At 41.0% G+C, this 19,610-nt stretch overlaps 2 protein-coding genes across 10 annotated transcripts in view; one reads left to right on the plus strand and one right to left on the minus strand.

The window, feature by feature from the left end:
- The window catches only part of BOC (BOC cell adhesion associated, oncogene regulated), an 87,477-nt gene extending 84,617 nt beyond the window's left edge, over positions 1 to 2,860 (plus strand). For 6 of the 7 annotated variants that reach the window (XM_089512448.1, XM_089512453.1, XM_089512449.1 and 3 more), the window contains 3 exons: positions 848 to 918; positions 1,306 to 1,505; positions 2,192 to 2,860. In XM_089512448.1, the coding sequence (XP_089368574.1) occupies positions 848 to 918; positions 1,306 to 1,505; positions 2,192 to 2,373 (453 nt within the window). In that variant the 3' untranslated portion in view covers positions 2,374 to 2,860. The remainder of the gene's footprint in view (positions 1 to 847; positions 919 to 1,305; positions 1,506 to 2,191) is intronic. The other variant, XM_089512454.1, reaches the window with a different exon arrangement.
- An 89-nt stretch (positions 2,861 to 2,949) lies between these two features.
- Positions 2,950 to 19,610, minus strand: part of CFAP44 (cilia and flagella associated protein 44) — a 96,769-nt gene continuing 80,108 nt past the window's right edge. For all 3 annotated transcript variants that reach the window (XM_089512456.1, XM_089512455.1, XM_089512457.1), the window contains 8 exons: positions 19,044 to 19,239; positions 17,809 to 17,919; positions 12,556 to 12,686; positions 10,978 to 11,094; positions 10,001 to 10,202; positions 7,890 to 8,050; positions 5,105 to 5,239; positions 2,950 to 4,635 (listed from right to left, as the gene is read on the minus strand). In XM_089512456.1, the coding sequence (XP_089368582.1) occupies positions 4,450 to 4,635; positions 5,105 to 5,239; positions 7,890 to 8,050; positions 10,001 to 10,202; positions 10,978 to 11,094; positions 12,556 to 12,686; positions 17,809 to 17,919; positions 19,044 to 19,239 (1,239 nt within the window). In that variant the 3' untranslated portion in view covers positions 2,950 to 4,449. The remainder of the gene's footprint in view (positions 4,636 to 5,104; positions 5,240 to 7,889; positions 8,051 to 10,000; positions 10,203 to 10,977; positions 11,095 to 12,555; positions 12,687 to 17,808; positions 17,920 to 19,043; positions 19,240 to 19,610) is intronic.

Genomic DNA, 19,610 nt, shown 5'->3' on the forward strand with positions numbered 1-19,610 from the left:
GGTAGGAAAATGCTTTTCTCAACATCCAGCTTTCCACATTTGGGGTTTCTCAACCCGAGAAACCTGGAACCCTAGGTTTCCCTAAGGGGTCATTAGGGGTTCCCTGAGATATCATGACTGAAAAAGAATAAATGTTTTTGTTTGTTTTTTGAGGCTGTAGATATAATTTTATGCAGCGGTTCCCTGAGACCTGAACATTAGTTCAAGGGCTCCTCCAGGGAAAGAAAGTTGAGAAAGGCTGATTTAAGACATAAACCTGAAGGCCTTCTGTGCTTGTTGTAGATATTTTGAGCTTACAGGTGGTGTCATACCTGTAGGTTCTCGATGACAGAATGAAATAGAATGCTTGTGTGTTTAAAATACTGTATCCACAGATTCTTTATCCATAGATTTAAGCATACATGGCTTGGAAATATTAAAAAAATATATCAAGCCCTAAAAGCAAACCTCAATTTTTGCCATTTTATATAAAGGTCACCATTTTACTACACCATTCTACTTAATGGGACTTGAGCATCCACGGATTTTGGTACGCACAAGCTGTCCTGGAACCAAACCCCAGCAGATACCAAGGGACCACCGTATTCTGCTGTAATTATATTAAAGTACTTTGCCTTTGAAAATGCAGAATTTGAGGCTCTTTCCATAGAGACCCTCTCTCATATAAACAGAAATAATTCCATAGTTCCACACGTTAAGCGGATATTGCTTGGTTTTTATATTTATATTTTTGTTGTAAATTTGTAAAATTTTGTAAAACTGAACTCTTCCAGCATAAATGAGACTATATTTTTAATGGTCTTCTAGATTTTTCTAATATTATTTATTTATTTATTTGTGATTTTAGCAGAATGAGACCAATGCTTTTCTGCAAGGGATGGTGCTGCAAAATGGAAATATTTCAGCTGAACACCAAAGGTATGTATGCACTTAATGTCTGCTTTCCATCCAATAGTGGGACCCAAGGCAGCTCACATGATTAAAAACAGATAGAACTAAAAAACAAAAACAAAAAAACCCCATTACTTATACCAGAAAAAGATAATTAAACAGGTATGGCTGCAGCCATGAGGCTTAGTGAGCAGACACAATACAATGTCCAACAGAGATGATGGACAAGAGATAATTAGTGTTGCATAAGATTATATCCTGAGAATGAAAATAAAACTGAGAACTCTACCAGTTGTGTTCAGATTCAGTTTCCTTAACCAACATATGTGAGGAAGTTAATCACAGGTGAATTTAAAATTTATGATGACATCAACTCTTTCTTCAAGATATCTCTCTTTTCCTCCTTCCACTTAGGTCACCCAGTCCTGGACCAGATAACCATTCTTTTCTCTATGGGCTTCCAGATGACTCCACGCACCAGCTGCTTCAGCAAAGTAACAACTTCCATCATCGTCGTCATCATCATGAACAATTTGTTGGCCTGTGTAACTCGGTCCCGCAAAGGAAGGGCAACTCCACTGTGGAAGACATAAAGAATCCTGTCTTCCATACAGGTCAGCATGACAGAGATTTCAGAACGAGTTTTGTTCTACCTTAATATGCATTACACTTCAGAGGAAATATGTTGCTTTCTAAATCTAGAGTAGGCAGAGAAAGGAAGGCCATGACATAAAAATAGTAGCATCATATGAAGCATCAATCACAGGAATCCCTTTTACCTATTTGTGATGCAGCAAGAGGAATAAGAGATTAGTAAACCCTGGAAGTTTCTATTCAATTAAAGTTCTATAACATACAAGCATATTGTATTGGCATATTGTATTAGTGTATGTAGCCTGGTAATTTTCAAGCATATGCTGTAGATAAGCAAAATAAGTAGCCAGATGGAGTCAGCAAATAAAGCATATTCATCATCCCAGTGTCAATCCCCTAATATCAGCCAAGAACTGCCTGTGAATAGATTTGGTTTCACTGAGTATTAAACAATTACTTTGTTTTAATTTTGTCTGTAAATGCCAAGTATTTACTTCCAGTGCACAATGCTGTGATCTTTGTGGAATCCCATACATTCTTTCCTATGGCCCTGTGAAAAGCTGTAATCTTTCAAGAAGGTATCATTTAAGATCATCTGGCCAGAAAGGGATTTAGGCTTTCATATGCATTTTCACAGCAAATTCCCTTTAAGAGTTTAGAGAAAGATGGCCTCTGATAGGATATACTTTCTTCCTTGCATTTTCAGATTCTACCTGCTGCCTTGGTTTAGTACCAGTTGAAGATGTAGAGAGGACAGATTTTTCCCAGGACAGAAGACAAATGTGGTCTCAAAATCCAACAGACACATGCTTGGGAGAAAGCCGAGAGACGCGTGTGAACAACCTACCACTGCAAGTCCCCTTAGATACTCTTCCTAGCACCAGTTAGGGGACATACTGCCTTACAAAGACTATTCTAAACAGAGAAATAGTTATTTATTTTTGTATTACAACTCTATTTATATATTTATACATTTGTAAATAGATGTATATGTGCCTTCTATAATTACATGGAGAGAAGTAGCATCATAAGGGAAAGTTGAAGAATAAATCAAGGCTGGAACAATAGCATCTGCCTTTATCACACTGAAGAAAAGGCAGCTTTCTGGTTTCCATCTCAGAAGGGACCAAAGCCCCATTTTCCAGCAGCAAGGAGGTGTATCTCCAATGATGATATTGTGGACAAGGATTATTTCTTACCTCCCTGTAGGAGGAATCTTCACTGCAGGATGCTGAATGAAACAGATATAAAGCAAAGTACAATACTTATCTGCATTAACAAGCAATATATGCATACACAGATTCTGAGATTGTGCCTGTAATAAAAAAAAAATGCCATGCTTCATCAAGTAAATAAAAAGTGCTTCTTTCCTTTGACAGAATCTGACTGCTGTATTCCATTTTTTAAAACTAGAATTGCCAGCATGATACTTAATGAAATTGGTTTCTCAACTGCAGTTTCCATCAAAATCAGTTTGTGATGCTCAAACGTTTTACCCTTGTGAACCCCTTAACATCCACATGCGAGCAACATGCTTCCCACTTGACATAGTATTTTATGAAAATATTTTGTGTGTATATTTTCATTTGCCCATATTTTATAAAGAAATAACATAATTCAAAGTCAAACAGTTTTATTTAAATAAATTTAATACTTAGATGTCTAAATTTTACACATATTCTTTCATGCCCAGCCAGAGCCAGGTGACTGACAGTGATGGCAATAGGCATTGCTGGCCTTTCTCCACCAGAGGCCATTGTGGGCATTGGCCTAGGGCACTGAGCAGGCAGTAGTGTCTTGCCCTGAGAACTACAGGAATAGGATGTGTTGAGGAAGAAGAAGCTGTGGCTTGGGATGGGTCCTGCCCGAGGTCATGAGCCAGATAGCTTCCCTGCTCTCCTTCTCCATCTCCTCTAAGGTAGAGGCAGCTTCTCCAAGTGCTATCCTTGTCTTTGTTCTCCCCTCTATGACAGAAAAAGTTTGAGGAGGAATCTTTGCAATCCAGTAACTAGGTTTCTTGGTGCCTCTGCTACACAGTTAAATGTTTGTAAAGTTACATTACAATAGAGGGTGATATAGGATTTCAGCCAATTTTTTAAAATGTTGCCAAAGTATGAGAAGCAGAAGTTTCAAATCTGGAAAGAGGACTGTTTTTTCCAGTGATAATAATTAGGTATTAAGTTAACTAACTAAAAGACTGTTTCCTTCTACGTGGCTGACACGGCATCTGAAGGGTTGCTGCATTCCAGGGCAGAGATTACAGGGTTAACAACAACACTGAAGCATGACATCAGAACTTTTTATCATAAACCAACACAGCCAATAAAATATTTTATCGAAAACAATTTCAGGGTGAAACAGGCTTACATAAATGCTCATCTTCCTTAGTTTCGAGATCAATATGGTGTCTTTATTTATAAATATATAAATTGGCTTCATCCAGACAGTCATGTGCAAAAAGTCATTGGGTATTAGTACTTTGTACACTAGTAGTGCATTGTGGATATACATGTAGGTCAGTGTTAAGGTACTAATAGCCAGCTGAAAGGGCAAGGCACTATTCTCTACACAGTACTGTCTGTGTGCATGTTTTTGACATATACAGCACTTTTTGCATCAAGAAATGAAATGACTTCAGAGACTCATAATCAGAGATCTACTACTTGTTCAAAATCAATTGGTTATGGAGAAAGTATGAGATGGATACAGCTGTTAATCAATTTTTCTTGTGGTTTCACAGCCGTAAAAAAGGCAAGAAAATTTTTTAGGAGGTATAAACTTTGCTAGTCACTCTGTTTCCAAATCATTGCTAAATCTATATGTGGTCTATAACTGTTAAAATGTGCAAATAATTTGTCATGAAGTGAACTACGGAAGCTAAAACCTCAAGACTAGCCTGTCAGTTGTTTTCGTGCATTAGGATTTATATGTAAAAATAGACCCAAGAAACTTAATTGGAGGGCTTTAATCCATCATCTCATCTGCTTGGTACAGGGACTGAGATGGTGGGAAGATGCGCCCATCCTTTCTACTTAGGAGTGTTATTTCTTCTTTCAGAACTTCAGCTTCTCCGGCTTGTAGCTGAACTAATGCAATCAGCTTCTCTTTCTCCTCAATATCTGCTTTGCGAGGCCCTTGGAATTCTGCTCCCTACAGAAACAAAAGCCATGAATTGCATTTAATCTCACAAGAAACAATGGAATAGGAGGAAAGGGCAAAGGAAACAATGCACTTTGCTTTCCACTTAAAACATTCTCAAAACTTAAACTTTACTAGTGTCTTTCTTGGAGATGCAGCAGAAATTACTTTTGTTGATTTTTTTTTTAACTTTTTACTTTTACTGGCAAACCCAGAGAGAAAGTACATGTCATGTGGATATTCTGAACACCTGTTCTAAATAATCCCATTTGACTAAGTGTGATTACTGAAATGCAGATTTCTAATCAACACAGGGTATAAATCAAGGGGAAAGGAGCACCAGCTAATTTGAGAAATATGGGCTATACGCATAAAAGCAGAATAATTGGTATGATTAGCCTACTGTTCCAACTCCATATGTGTTCTATGTGAACCAAAGTGCTTATTAATCATGAATAAATAATTGAAGTAGTACACATACCAGGTTATTTTGCAGTGCATCTAATTTAGCTTCAAGTCTCATCTTCTCTGTGCAAAATGCATTCATTTGCATCAGCTTACTGGTATGTTCTTTTGTCACTGCCATGAGCTGTTGGCGCATCTCAAGGATTATATCCTGGAAGAGAGCAGAGACTTTCTGGGTTGATGTAAATGATACAAGAAGTTGTGATATATTAAAGTCTAGGAACTATAGAAGTGACAGACAACATGTAGAAGACCCAAGGCAAAGGATGTGTGTGTGTGTGTGTGCGTGTGCGCGTGCTTGTAAAGCTTGGACAGAATGTCTAAAGCAGGGGTAGGCAACCTTTTTGAGCCGGGGGCCGGGTTGGTGTCCCACGCAGGGCCGCGTGCCAGGGGTGGAGCTTCCACCACCATGGGCAGAGCTTCCACCCCCAGGGGCCAGGCCACCTCCTCTTTGCTGGCCCTGTCAAGAGGCCAGGAAAGAGCCGGCGGAGACCGCCAGCACTGGAGGCCTCCCCGTCTTTGCTGGCCCCTGACGCCAGGGCCCCGCTGCCGCCGTCGGAGCCCTCCTGGAGGGCCCAGCGACGGCAACTGGCCTCCCAGGGGCCCGCTGCCGCCGTCGGAGCCCTCCTGGAGGCCCCAGCGAAGGCAACGGGCCTCCCAGGGGCCCGCTGCCTCCGTCGGAGCATTCCTGGAGGACCCCGGTGAAGGCAACGGGCCTCCCAGGGGCCCGCTGCCGCCGTCCTCCTGGAGGACCCCGGCGAAGGCAATGGGCCTCTGGGAGGCCCGCTGCCGTCACAGGAGCCCTCCTGGAGGGCCCCAGTGACGGCAACGGGTCTCCCAGAGGCCCGCTGCGGCTGCTGGAGCCCCGTTTCAGGGCTCCGGAGGCCGCAGTGGGCCTCTTAATGGGCGCCACCATTTTGCCCTTCAAAATGGCGGCGAAATCTCACACAACCTTTTTCGTCGCGCGAGACTTCGCCACCATTTTGAAGGACAAAATGGCGGCCGAAGCCGCCGAAATCGGCGGCGATTTCAGCAGTGGGAGGGACCAGGGGCCGGCGGAAAGGCGCCCGCGGGCCGGATGCGACCCGCGGGCCGGAGGTTGCCGACCTCTGGCCTAAAGATGTGTTAAACATCTGTCCTCATCAATCTATTACATAATAACAAAACTCAAATTTCCAATAATTATTATTTCTTTTGATTTAAGCACAGCCTCTCCCAGTCATTCAGATGTGATTTTTAAAGAGACAAAATATGTACAGCTCTTTTGTGTATGGAAATAAGAGGAAAAATATTTAATATATTGGCAATCATTTTAAAATGAAGATGATGCATCTTTTAGTTGGACCAGCAGTAGGATTGCTGGCGTGGACTCTGTGCCATGGAGAGAGCCACAGAAGTGTGGATGGTTCACCCATACATGGCATTGTCCAGCCTCCTGCAAATCCTTTTAGCCACCATTAATGAAGCCCTGGTAGCCACTCCCAATGGAAAATTCATTACTAATTTCCAATATCCCTTAAAATTTAGGTCCAAAACACACTGCAGAAATAATCCAGTTTGAGATGGCTTTAATTGGCCTGGCTGAATGCTGGGGAATTCTGGGAACTATAGTTTTGTGAGACATTTAGCCTTCTCTGTCAGAGAGAGCTCTGTTGCCACAATAAACTACAATTATTATTATTATTATTATTATTATTATTATTACTATTATTATTATTAACCTTTATTTATAAAGCGCTGTAAATTTACACAGCGCTGTACATACAATCTTTTAGTTAGATGGTTCCCTGCCTGAAGGCTTACAATCTAAAAAGATACGACACAAAAGGAGAAGGGAGAGGTGGTGGTGAAGGAGATCAGGTCCAGCACTTCATCTCTACCTCCGAGGCCTGGACCAAGGCAGATGGAATGGAGGAAGGGCTTGGGCTCTTAATGGATGGTCAAAAGGAGAAGGGAATGACAGTAGGGAAGAGGGAAGGCGAGCTCATCTGCTCTCTCACATAGGCCTCTCTCCCCCTCAAGATGGTGGTCGGAAGGAGGGCTCTTCTTCTTTCTGCCGAGGCCTGTTGTTGCTGGCCTGCCTCTCTCCCCCTCCAGGGCAGTTAAAGCAGTCTCAATCTGGATTATTTTTGGAGATGTGTTTTGAACCTTAGTCTCCCAGATTGTTTTGGTTCCTGTCTCTCCCTCCTGCTGACTCCTCCTGACTACAATTTGACTGGAATCTTATTAGTTAGTCCAAACTAGAGTAGCCCCAATCAATCAAGGAATGAATGGAGAGATTCACTGGGGTCCACTGGTGGATTCAGATGATGATGTCATTGTTCTGTGTCTGGTTATAGAGCCAGATCCTTCTCAGATACCATACACTCTCTATCAATCTCTGGATGTTTAGCAACAGCTATCGTTCTGCAGCGAAAGAGTAATTTGGTCACTGAGAAGAGAGGGAAGAGACTTCCAGTCTCCACAATAATCAAAAGAAGACATATATGGGCATAAACTGGATTTAGACATGTGCATGTCACTAACAAAATGCCAGTTGATGTGAAATACCTGCCCAGGAGCTCTCTCTGCATAAATGCCTCTTTTCCTCCTTACTTTGACAGCTGGAATTGGGAAACAGGTGCTGCTCTGGCATCTTCCTCCTAACCAGGATTTGAAGCTTCCCTTTGCTGAAGACAGCTTTCATAGAGGAAATCCTCCTTTTATAAACTTTATTCAACTCTCAAAAGCCATCTCCATGCAATACTTATTCTAGGCTGCCCAGCAGCATCAAAATATGCTTAAAAATATTTTGTCCTTACCTCCCACTTCTTTAGCTCCATAGCATTAGCTTGTTCTTTTTCCATCGTTTTCATCCTGAGCTCCTCCAGGTTTGTGTTAACAGAAAGAGTTAGGAGGGCTTCCAAATCTACTATCCGGCCAAATTTCATCATCATCAACTGATTGCACCTCTCCGCCAGTCCTAATAAGATGAAAGATTTGTATTTAAGCATCTATTGTGTTCTGTTTCCCCTATTTTCCAGTTAACAAACATGATTGTACGTTGCATCAGAAAGTGTAATTGCAGAACTATGCTTTGTTTCCTTTCCTAACAGTTGTTCAGGATCTTTACTGCAAGGTCCATCTGCATTCACTACCCTCATGCCCTGCATGCACACAATGCTAGACTGCACGGCTACACAGCAACAAGCAACTACAGATACAACTGTTGTTTTTTTTAAATTACTGAATAAACTTGAGCACAATATAGAAATTATTATACCTCTTAACCTTTTTGAAATTTGTTCCCAGAGCTGGCAAAAGATAACAGACATATTGAGATGATTGCTCAGGCCTTAGCAACCAAAGCACAGGTCTGAAGGATTGCCTTCCCCGACATGAATCAGCCTAATTAATATAATTGTCTAAAGGAGTTAATTTTATTACCTGTCATGTTTTTATTCTGTAGACTTTTATTCCTACAATTCCTATTAAATTACTATTCTTAATTTGACCCCCCCCCCACCCGGAACATTTTAACTGAAACCTAGAGTAGAATTGTTTTGAACAAGCAAACAAACCTGCAGCATCTATAAGACCCTAAAATATTTTATGTATGTGAACTCATTTTAAGTGTAAATCAGTGACTTAGATTGACCAGGCCTGCTTTGTATATATATTCTAGCATGCTGTTGGTTAGTCCTGGCTAGAGTAGACCTACCCATTCAATTTTGGAACAGCGGATCAAGATATAGTTAAATTTCACAAATTCAGTGGGTTTATTCTAGTCAGGAATAACATCAGGATTTAGGGCTTTGTTAGAACAATATATATTTTCTAATAAGGGCACACACCAAAGACAGACATGGTGAACTGAGAATTCACTATGGCAGAAATAATCCAGTTTGACACCACTTTAACTGCTACTACTCAATGCTATGGAATTTTGGAAACTGTAGTTTTGTGAGTCATTTAGCTTTTCTGTCAGTGTTCTGGTGCCACAATAAACTACACTTTCCAGAATTCCACAACACAGCCATTATTTATGCTGTGCGGATGCAGCCTACGCTCTACATCCACAGCTTGGAAAAGTTGTATTTTTGGACTCTAAATTGCAGGTCTAAAACTAAACCAGCAGTCCCAACTAGAGCAGATGCAAGCATCAATGGAGTTTATCACACGGGAGGAATTTCTCTTAATTTCGACTGAAGAGAAAGTGGGGCCAGAATGCATTCACGTGAATTCGCTAGTTCAGCAAATTTACGTGAATTTGAATTGCATTCGAACTGACTTCCCATTACACAAAAATAGCTTGCCATTGCCCGAAATTGCGTGTGGTAGTCTATCACGCAATAACCTGAAACCCCATGATTGCATTCAGACTGAGTTCCCAATGCCCGAAATTGCATGTGGTAGTCTATCACGAAATAACGTTAAACTCCATGATTACATTCGGATTATACTTCCAATTTCCCTTGTCTGATAAACTCCAATGGGATGTATGTATCTATTGACATACCACTCAGCAACTAATTCAATGAGTCTACATTAGTTGGGACTAACAATTGAATGTACTCCTCTAAACCCCTCTAAAATAGTGGCACATATTTTAGATTAGGAAACCAAGGCATATACATATTAAAATGCAATGTCTGGAGCAGCATTCAACTCCCATTTCCAGAGTATGAAGAGATACAAATAAAGCACTTTCACTATCGCACAGGGTATCAGCATCTGAAACCAGATTTCCTCTGAAACAAGTGCTTTGTATTGCACTTTCATCTCTCTCACCATTTCCTTCAGCTTCTAGAAAGTAGTCAAAGCACTTAGATTGTATTTCCAGGTAATAATGGTCATGTGTGATGCACAGAGAAGAAAAGCCTTCACACACAATCCAAAAAAGAAAAAAAACTGCACATGCACAGCAACTCACGGTCAATCTTTATCATCATCTCCTTCCTGTCTCGAATAAGCTGTTTGTGCTGTTCCCGAGCCTTCTTGTAGAGCTCCCTCTGTTCAAGTTTCTCCTCTTGCAGGACTGTAATCCTCTGCTGCAAGTTCACCAAAGACTGATTGGTAAACACCAAAGCCTGAGAGATATCGGAAGGGATTTCTCCATTTGATACATATTCCACCTACCAGGAAGAAGCACAAATTATACACATGCACAAACCCTGCCCCCCCCCCCCCCATCTCACCCTCAATAAAAGCCATATAGAGCATACTGGACTGGACTGCTTTAATTAGCTTCAGATATTCCCCAGAACTGTGTGTCATGCTTTGCCCATCTGATGCCCCAACTTTTGTTAAGCATTGTTGTTGTGGAACAAGGGCTGACAAGAGTAAAACATGGACAAGGTTTTCTAAGTAGCATCTACAAGGATGTCACCATTCAGGCTTCTCTGTTCTGCATTTAGCTGAAACCCACAATAGCATATGGGAGGAGGATGGATTTCCTCAGCAACAATATATTGTTGTGAAGTATCTCTGTGACAGCATAAAGTACTCTGGGGTAGGTTGCTCTTGAATGAGCAGTTAAGAGCCATTCACTTTACAAAGGGCCTGTTTGTTAATATGGATAAGCACAGCTGCCTTTTTTTTTAACTCTCCTTGAAGGTGTAGCTATGGTGAATGTCACGACTAACACTTGAGCTTCAAACTTTACCACTAGACCACTACCTCTAAGTCTATAATGAGCTTGCAAAAGCAGAGCAACTTCTCTCTCTTTTAAAAAGTTCAGGGTTATAGACCTCCACATATTTTAGCAAAACTAAAAACAAAGAAAAAGAAGCCACGAACTGTAAGAGAGAAGAAAACATAAAAGATCACCAAAATCCTCCCCCGCCCCATTATCTGGGGTATTTTAATTACCAAGGAACCAAATTCAATAATGATAACCCCTGACATCACCTGGTGAAGTTTTAGAGGTACCACTACATGCAGCTCATTTAGTTTCTGCTGCTTCTCCCGTTGATATGCCTCCAGTTCCCATTCTGCTGTATCCAGACTGGCTGCTACTACTTTCACCTGTTCAAAATAAAGCCATATTTAATCAGTAAGGCCTTACAATATGTATCTAATTCAGCACTACCAATTATGTGTCTTAGGCTGCATCTGCACTGCAAAAATAATCCAGTTTGACACTATTGGAACCTTCTTCCCCCACAAGCAAGAGCCATCACTTCTTTAACCAGCTTCAAAACGGAGTTGAAAACCATCCTGTTCAGAGTAGCCTTCCCAGGCTTTGCATAATTGTTGCTTGCTATTTGGTGCTCTTTTGTTGTCTGTTTATCAAACCATTTCCTGTATTGCTATGTACTGTATATGCATTATCCTACTTGAGAGTATGTATTTTCCCTGGAAAATGATTAACCATCCTTTATGAAGCCAAGCCCTCCCTCCAGTCCATCTGCCTTGGTCCAGGCCTTGGAGGTAGAGAGGAACTGCTGGACCTCTTACCCTTTCCCGTCACCACTCCCTTCTCCTTCTGTGTCATGTCTTTTTAGATTGTAAGCCCGAGGGCAGGGAACCGTCTAACTAAAAAGATTGCATGTACAGTGCTGTGTAAATTTACAGCGCTTCATAAATAAAGGTTAATAAATAATAATACTTTGTTATGGCACTAGAGCTCTCTGACAGAGAAGGCTAAAATTCTCATAAAACTAGAATTCCCAGAATTCCAATTGAACCATGATTGTTAAAGTGGTGTCAACCAGGATTATTGCTGTAGTGTTGATGCAGCTATAGGGCCCAATCTATTCATTACAGAAAAGGTCAGATTATATGTTTCTCCTATAAATATTCTCAAATTGATGAGCTGAAGCAATATTTGTTGCAGTTCAACTCTTGTGACTCCTGCAATTGACTTGCATATTCTTGCCAACCTAGACAGTTCATTCAGATTACTGTATCAAATTGAAACCAGCAAAATTTATAGCAAGCACAATAGCCCTTAGAACAGGGGTTCCCAACCTGGGGGTCGTGACCCCTTTGGGGGTCGCTCGACCCTTTCTTGGGGGTCGCTAGGTTGGGATTCCCCCTGCCTCCCCCTCCTCCCTTTTCCCCGCGGGTGCCGACGCTAGCGCTGGCAACTGTGAGGAGAAGGGGCCAGGGCCGCCTCATCCTCTTCTCTTCTCCTCGCGTGTGCCATCAAAGGCACCCGCAGGTAGAAGGGGACAAGGACGGGGCTGCAAGCCTCAGTGGCCTTTGTGGCCAGAAGTCCCACCCCTTCTTTGCCGGTGGCCTCCCTGATTGGTTGGGAGGCCAGGTAGGGGTGGGACTTCCGTCCACAAAGGCTGCTGGGGCTTGTAGGCAGCCGAAAGTCCCGCCCCCACTTGGCTTCCCAATCAATGAGGGAGGTCATGGGTGGGGCTTTCTCCCGCAATGGGGGTCGCAGCCCAACAAAGGTTGGGAATCGCTGCCTTAGAAACATATTATTGGCTCAAGCCAGGATGCTGGGTCAAGATGGAGTTGGAGAAATCACTATACCTTCTTGGCCAAAGTTTCATATTCTTTCTTTGCATTTTCAATCACTTTCTTCTCCTCAATTAATGCCTCCTCAATGTCTAGTCGTTTCTCTCGAAGCTGGATTGTGTTTTCAAAGAGTGACTCATCACAGTCTGAGATGTGGAAGAGTTTAAAGTAAGAAATTGTTGCCACTTTAACTTGATCTATCATCAGTTACTTTGAGACAATAACATGAGCATTAAGAGCATTTAACCCTACACGTCTCTCAAATATAGGTCTAATAGAGTTCAGTGAGACTGAAGTTAATCTCTTACTGAATTTACTAGGAAACAAGCCCCATTGAATATGGTGGAACTTACTTTCAAACAAACACTTTAACAAAGGTAATGGTGACTTTCTTATTTCAGAATCTGGAATTCTTCCAGAACTCTGTTTATGGTGTGAGAATAAATGCCTTGGAGAAAGCAACAAAGCAGTTTTGTGTGTGTGCTTTCAAGTCATTTTCAACCTATGGTGATCGTAAGGCAAGCCTATCATGGGGTTTTCTTGGCAAGTTTTGTTCAGATGGGTTTTGCCTTTGGCCTTCTGTGAGACTGGGAGAGTGTGACTTGCTCAAAGTCACTCAGTGGGTTTCCATGGCTGAGTGGAGATTTGAACCATGTTCTCCAGGGACTTGGTCCAGCATTGAAAGTATTACATCATGCTGGTTCTCGGACTGAGTTGACTCTCCGACAGATGTTTAAAAACTAAAAGGGGCTGGAAGATTACGGATTCTAGCTTTCCAGGTGCTGTCAACAACAAAAGATTAACAGAATGCAAAGTTCAGGTTTCACCCAGGACAGATCTATTTGCAACTCCATACATGATAAGGTAAGAAAGGGGGAAAATGACAGATCAAAGGCAGCACTCTTTCTAGTCCTTCCTCTTTCTAGTCTGACTTTCCAGCAACTACAAGTACGCCTTAGTTAACAGAGTGGATGTGTTCCAGGTATTACTTTTTTAACATAAACGTTGATATCATAAACAGAAACAACAAAGAAAGAATAGGGATATGTTCTTACACCACAAAAAAGAACAGCAGTTCAACATGTTTCAGTCATTTTTAAAATACAAGATCAGCAATATGCTAATGAAATGAAAAGACCATGTCAGGTAGGCCTTGTGTAAGTAAACAAAACATGCTGGACTTTCTAGACACTCCTTGAAGTTTTCTTTCAAAAATGTATCCAAGGAGACTCTTTCTTTCACCAACCTCCACTTTACTTATGATTTCTATTTTTATGGCCAAATTTACCAATCTATGCTTTTTACAACACAAGCTGGGAGTAGCTACTGAGGCAAGCCAATCTGCTCTCTCTCTTTCTGGAGTTTATCACACAGGGAAAATTGGAAGTTTAATAGGGTCAGAACCCACAGTTATCCAGCATATTAGGCACAATTTCACAAATGGTTTTCAGATGACGTTGCACGCAAACCGCTTAGAATCCAAAAAGAAAGTGACATTACCCAGGAAATAAGCATTTTTGGGAAAATATCGGAAATTCATTTCCATTTCATTCACCATTTTGCTTTTTTTTTTTTTGCGCAATTACTGTAGTATGAAAGCTACTTGCACTTTGTTCATGGGATTCTCCGTTTTTGTGTTTGTTGCCAGATTCCCCATGGTTCCTTGGGGCGTTTACTTCCAGTGCCATGGAATATGTAAAATACGTATCCATCCTTCATTGTAGCCACAGCTCTTAAAAGAAACAGCTGATGCAAGAGAAAAGAGAGAGAGAGGAGAGTAAGTCTGAGTCCCAGTGTGCTCCTCTCTCTCCCTCTCTGTATGTCTCCTGCTTCAGCTGCAGCAATCCCCAGACTGTCCCCTTTAAGGGATTTTGGACTTCAGCTCCCAGAATCCCAGACTACTGGCCAACATGACTGAGGCTTCTGGGAGCTGAAGTCCAAATCCCTTAAAGGGGACAGTTTGGAGATTACTTTAGTCTTCCCTCTGAGCCAGAGCTCTTAAAGAAGCAGGTATTGAGGCAAAGGCAGGGACAGAGCAAGTGAGTTTTCCCACTCGCTGTTTCATGTGTACGTCTGTCTGTCTCTAGCTTAGCCCCCGTAGCCAGGGCTCTTAAAGAAACAGCTGCTGAGGGAAGGCAGGGACACACACAGAGAATTTGTCACGGTCTACATGTGAAAATCATTTGCGCATTTGATCGCTTTTTCGAGATTCACGCGCTTTTATCGTTATTGGAATGGAAACACATTTGGCACTGTCATGTGAACACCATTTGCCCATTTGTGCACAAGTGCAGATTGATCTCAGATTCTGCATGGAATAGCAGTGCTTTGTGTGTCAAAACCACTTGCGCAATTGTGAGTTAATAACGGGATTGGACCATTTTAAACTTCCAGTTTTTCTCTGTGTGATAAACTCCTCTCTGTTTTGCTGTTTACACAAGGTCAGTATGGGATGTTGAAGTCAGCTAATGCTTACTTTGCCAGTTACAGTCATACACACACATTTACAATAGGATTAGCTAGAATAGAATCCCATTCTTTCTCAGCTTAAGTTTTACTGAATTTTTACTGAAGAAACACTGTTATGATCTGATTCAAAAGTCTGTGTTTCTCCAGCCCTCCTTCACCATCCTCCTAATGCAAATGCTGCTATTAAATTTTTAGTGTGACAGAGAACAAGAAGGAAAAAAGGGATAGGCAGGTAAAAAAAGTCTTTGGGGCTGTGCAGATTGGCCATTAAGGCTGGCCTGGGGGTGGAGCCAGGGCGTGACATCCACATGACGCACACCCAACTCTGCCCCATGGTGGCGTGACACTGTGCGCCACACCACACTGAGTGCAGCATCATGGCACAGCGCCAAAGGAGTGCTGTAAAGCTGCGGCACCATTGGCGCCGGTGCCCTTTCCGAGGTGCAAAAAGGAGCCGTTTTTGCAATTCCTTTTTTTTTTGCATCCTGGAAAGGCCAGATCAGGGCCACAGCGTGCAGCTGCCACACCTCGATCTGGTAAAGATGGAGGTGGCTACAGTCCGCCCCTTCAGGGGCAGTCTGCACAGCCCCTAACTATAAAGGAGCTTCTTTGTCAGACCCTTTGTTAAGAAGTATGCTTCTACAACGGTCTGCATGCTCTGCTTGTAATAGAAATCATACTCATCAGTGTGGCTTCTATACTGTTTTATCAAGTGGCTGAAGATAATGAAGAAATATATACATACCAGTATTTCAGTCAGGAGCCTGAAGGTGCTAAAGGTCTGAGATACCTAATTCATGGGTGAGCTGCTATCTGAATTAGGAATGGTTTGTAATTCATGCTCTTAATTATGAGGCTACAACAGCAGTTCCCCCAATCGATTGCACAATGAAATCAATGTTGGTTTTAAAGCAAACTGAACAAACATTGAAAAATCAATATTCTAATATATATATTGCATTGTTTGCACTGAGAGTAGAAGGATAAAAGCCATCTCTGAGTGTCATAATTTGGGAGAGGAGAGAAAGAAGCATGTCTTAGCTACATCTGTATGCTGAACTGATCACATAATCTTCCAGGCTCCTGAAAAGAAGCAGGGAGAGGAACAGAATCTGCCCTCTTATATTTTATGAGAAGGAAAATTCTAAGATAATGGAGAAATGTTAAGTTATGGAGATGCTCAGAAGTAGTGCACCACAACTACACAAAGGCTTATTTAACCAAGCCTGAATGCAAGGCCATTACATCTTTCTATAGTGCATAATTTAAAAATGGAACTCATTCCCAGAAGATGTAGAAGCAGAAACCTTCTTGAATGGCTTTAACTGAGGCATAGATAAATTAATGGAGACTAAGGCCTAGTAATGTATACTAATCAGAAAGGCTGTATGCCAGCACCAGAGGCACCAAACCTCTGAATACCAGTTGCTATGAAACAATAGCAGGCAAGGACTACTGCTTTCATGGTCAATTTGTGGGCTTTCCACAGGGAAGTGGTTGGCAGCTGAGAGAAACAGGATATGGAAACAGGCAAGTCTTTGATTTGGTCCAGCAAAGTTCTTATACTTTTTACAAGACCTTTATGTGCCTTGGCAAATAAGGTTATTTTATTGTTCCTTTCAAGAGTATGTCTATAGCTCCAGCTAGCTGCCCTCCAGATCTCCTTCAAGTGTACTTCCCCGCTTACCAAAACCACTAGACTCACAACCTCTTTCTTAAAAGGAATACCTTAAGCCCCTGAAACATTTGCAGATTTCCTATGTGGTAAAATAAGAACTATGGTAATGCCAGGTAAGACAAGTTGGACATAGGTATGGGCTGTGGAAGACTTCTTATATAAAATTAGCAAAAGATGAAGAGATTGGAGATGGAAAAAGCAACATAACTATAAAAATACGTGTACTGCTTAGAGTATTGGTCTGAAATTCTGGAGATCCAGATTCATGTTCCCACTCAGCCATGAAACTCAAAGAGCTACTTCACAAAGTTGTTGTAGGGAGGAGAGAACTCACTGGAGAAGAGATGGCTATGAAGGTAATTAATAATCTAAATAATAAATCATCTTGTGGAATTTTTTCTCTGGATTCTGAGCCAATCCAATCTATATGTAAGCAGGCTCATTGTCGCTATACCTGTAGGTGTGAGTGTCAATGTCATGCCAAAAGAGGAGGAGTCTAAAACAATACAATTTCTCTTTCATGGTGCATGGAACCAGTTTGTTCAGAAATATTATACATGGGTATATAAGAAAGAGATTGATAGGATCTTAAAAACTAGGGTTTATTTGTTGTTGTTTTTTGGCATGTGTTTTCATGAACTACAGTATAAACTGGTTTACAAAACAAAACCCTGATAAACAGAAATGCATCATCCCCAATGGGGGCTTATTTGTAGTTTGGAATAAACCAAATTTACATGAGCAAAAATAGGTTAGTTTCTTTCTTGTAGAGATTTACACATCAGTTCTTGAGAAACCAGTCTTGTAATGAGAAATTATTGGCTCACGTCACTAGATGGCAGCAAAGGCCTTAGCCCAAAGTTAATCCATGAAGGAATTCTGTTTGGTAAAGTAACATGTTGAAAATTAAAATTCTGTTAAGAGTGTGAAATTCTCCTCAAGAGTGTTTCTATCTTCCTGGGAGAAGATATCAAAATCTGATGTCACACATAGCTTGATACTTGTTTAATGTCAGCTCCTTCACATTGCTAACAACATGAGCTACCATATTAGCGCAAACTCTATGGAATCAGGGCTAGTAACTGTTTTATAAAGAAAACTTTATAAGACAGCATACTTACTTTTGGGACAAACTGTGTCATCAAAGACTTCATCCTCAGATCCTGACTCTTCTTCATCACTCTCAAAACTAGACTCCTCATCACTCTCTTCTTCACTCTCTTCTTCCTCATCTAGGATAGGAAATAGGTAATTCCTGTTCATAGGTACAGCCTATACAGAATACTCAAATATCTTAAATGCCCCTAGAGTAATATTCAGAATGCAATGCAATCATTTATAAAGCACCACCACTTAAAACAATTGTACAAAGTGCCTAAGATCCTGACCAAGTTATAAATCATTAATCAGAGAGCACAATAAAACTATTGAGCTAACATAGCCAGTGAAAATCATGATGTTCTGTTAAAGCATACCATTTGTACTATGTTGGCTTAGGGCTAAAGTTAAGAATTAATGCCCTTTCTCTCTTCCAGGGTTTACAGTCTATGATGGTTAGAAAGATAATCTTTAGTGAAATGTGACAGATCTAGTTTTTCAGATGACTGGTGATCATGTTTTTGATTAATTTATAAACAAGTCAAATAGTAATAAATTTTTGAGAACAAGAAGATAACAAATTTGAAGTCTTTCACTTTGTAGTATGAGAAATATTATGATGTACAGAAGAATGTTTGCATGATAACAAGGTGTCTTCATCAGTAAAGGAGGATAAGGGCTGGAATTCTGTTAGTCAGTTATGACAGCGTAAGTCTAGCTTTTGGTCATTGTGGAGGTTAAAATTCACTACCAACTATAAAACAACAAAAATCCACCCCAAACCCACTTTTAAATTGATGCAATCCCCTCCTCACAGCCATTTCCATGTTGCTGGACAACAGGAGGATCAGCATCCAGCTATTTTTCTATAGCTGGACATGCCGCAAGGACATCATCTTCAAGGACCACCTGAGGAACAGTTGAGATCCCGTTGAATGCCTGTTGCAGCACATCCAGCTACAGGAAAATCACACACCAGATGGCTAAACTCAATCATGGAGGTCACAGGCTAGGACCTAAGCAGAGAGGTTGACAATAGGGGGTCATGGAGATGTCTCATTCACAGGGTTGCCATGAGTCGATGTTGACTCGAAGTCAGCTAACAAAAACCAACAAAACTCTTCAGCATCCAGTATTCAGATACAATGCTACTGAATCCTTTCCCCAGGAATATCTGCATATATAATGCCAAAGACACAAGATGGGACACGCCTAACGCCTCCCTAGCCATCAAGAGCTTGCTATAAAGATAAACAACCTCCTTCGCCTTCCACTTCTTTCTTCTTAACACGTTTGATCCTCTTCTTCAAGACTTTCAGAAGGAATCCAGCAAATTTGTTATTTTCCCCTAACGATGCCTGGAAAGTGGCATACAATACTTTCTCTCGTTCCTGGAGCTTTGCAATCTCTGCTTTCTTTTCCTCTATTTGTGCAAGACAGCTATTTATTTTGGTCTAGAAAAAAGAGACAATTAGATATAAATATAAAAAAACTATTAGAATATTTACATTCCATTACAATTTTCACCAATTACAGGTTCTTGCAATTCATTCTTATGCAAATAGTTTTTAATGCATCTGTATCTTTCTCCATTATTTATTTCAATGCCACCTGTCTCAAGAAATTGGGGCTCAAGGTGGCTCACAAGATTAAAAATAACTACATATTTTTTTTAAAAAACCACACACACACAAAACATGACTGGATAAGTGTGAGGAAAGGTAAAAAGAAAACAATGGAAAGAAGGACAGTGTAAAGTTAATTGCATTTATACCTTTTTGTGGGTTTTCAGGCTATGCAGGTGTGTTCTGGAAGAATTTATTCC

This window comes from Sceloporus occidentalis, unplaced genomic scaffold (assembly GCF_023333645.1).
Source record: "Sceloporus occidentalis isolate IW3139 unplaced genomic scaffold, rSceOcc1.0.p SCAF_2, whole genome shotgun sequence".
Classification (NCBI taxonomy): domain Eukaryota; kingdom Metazoa; phylum Chordata; class Lepidosauria; order Squamata; family Phrynosomatidae; genus Sceloporus; species Sceloporus occidentalis.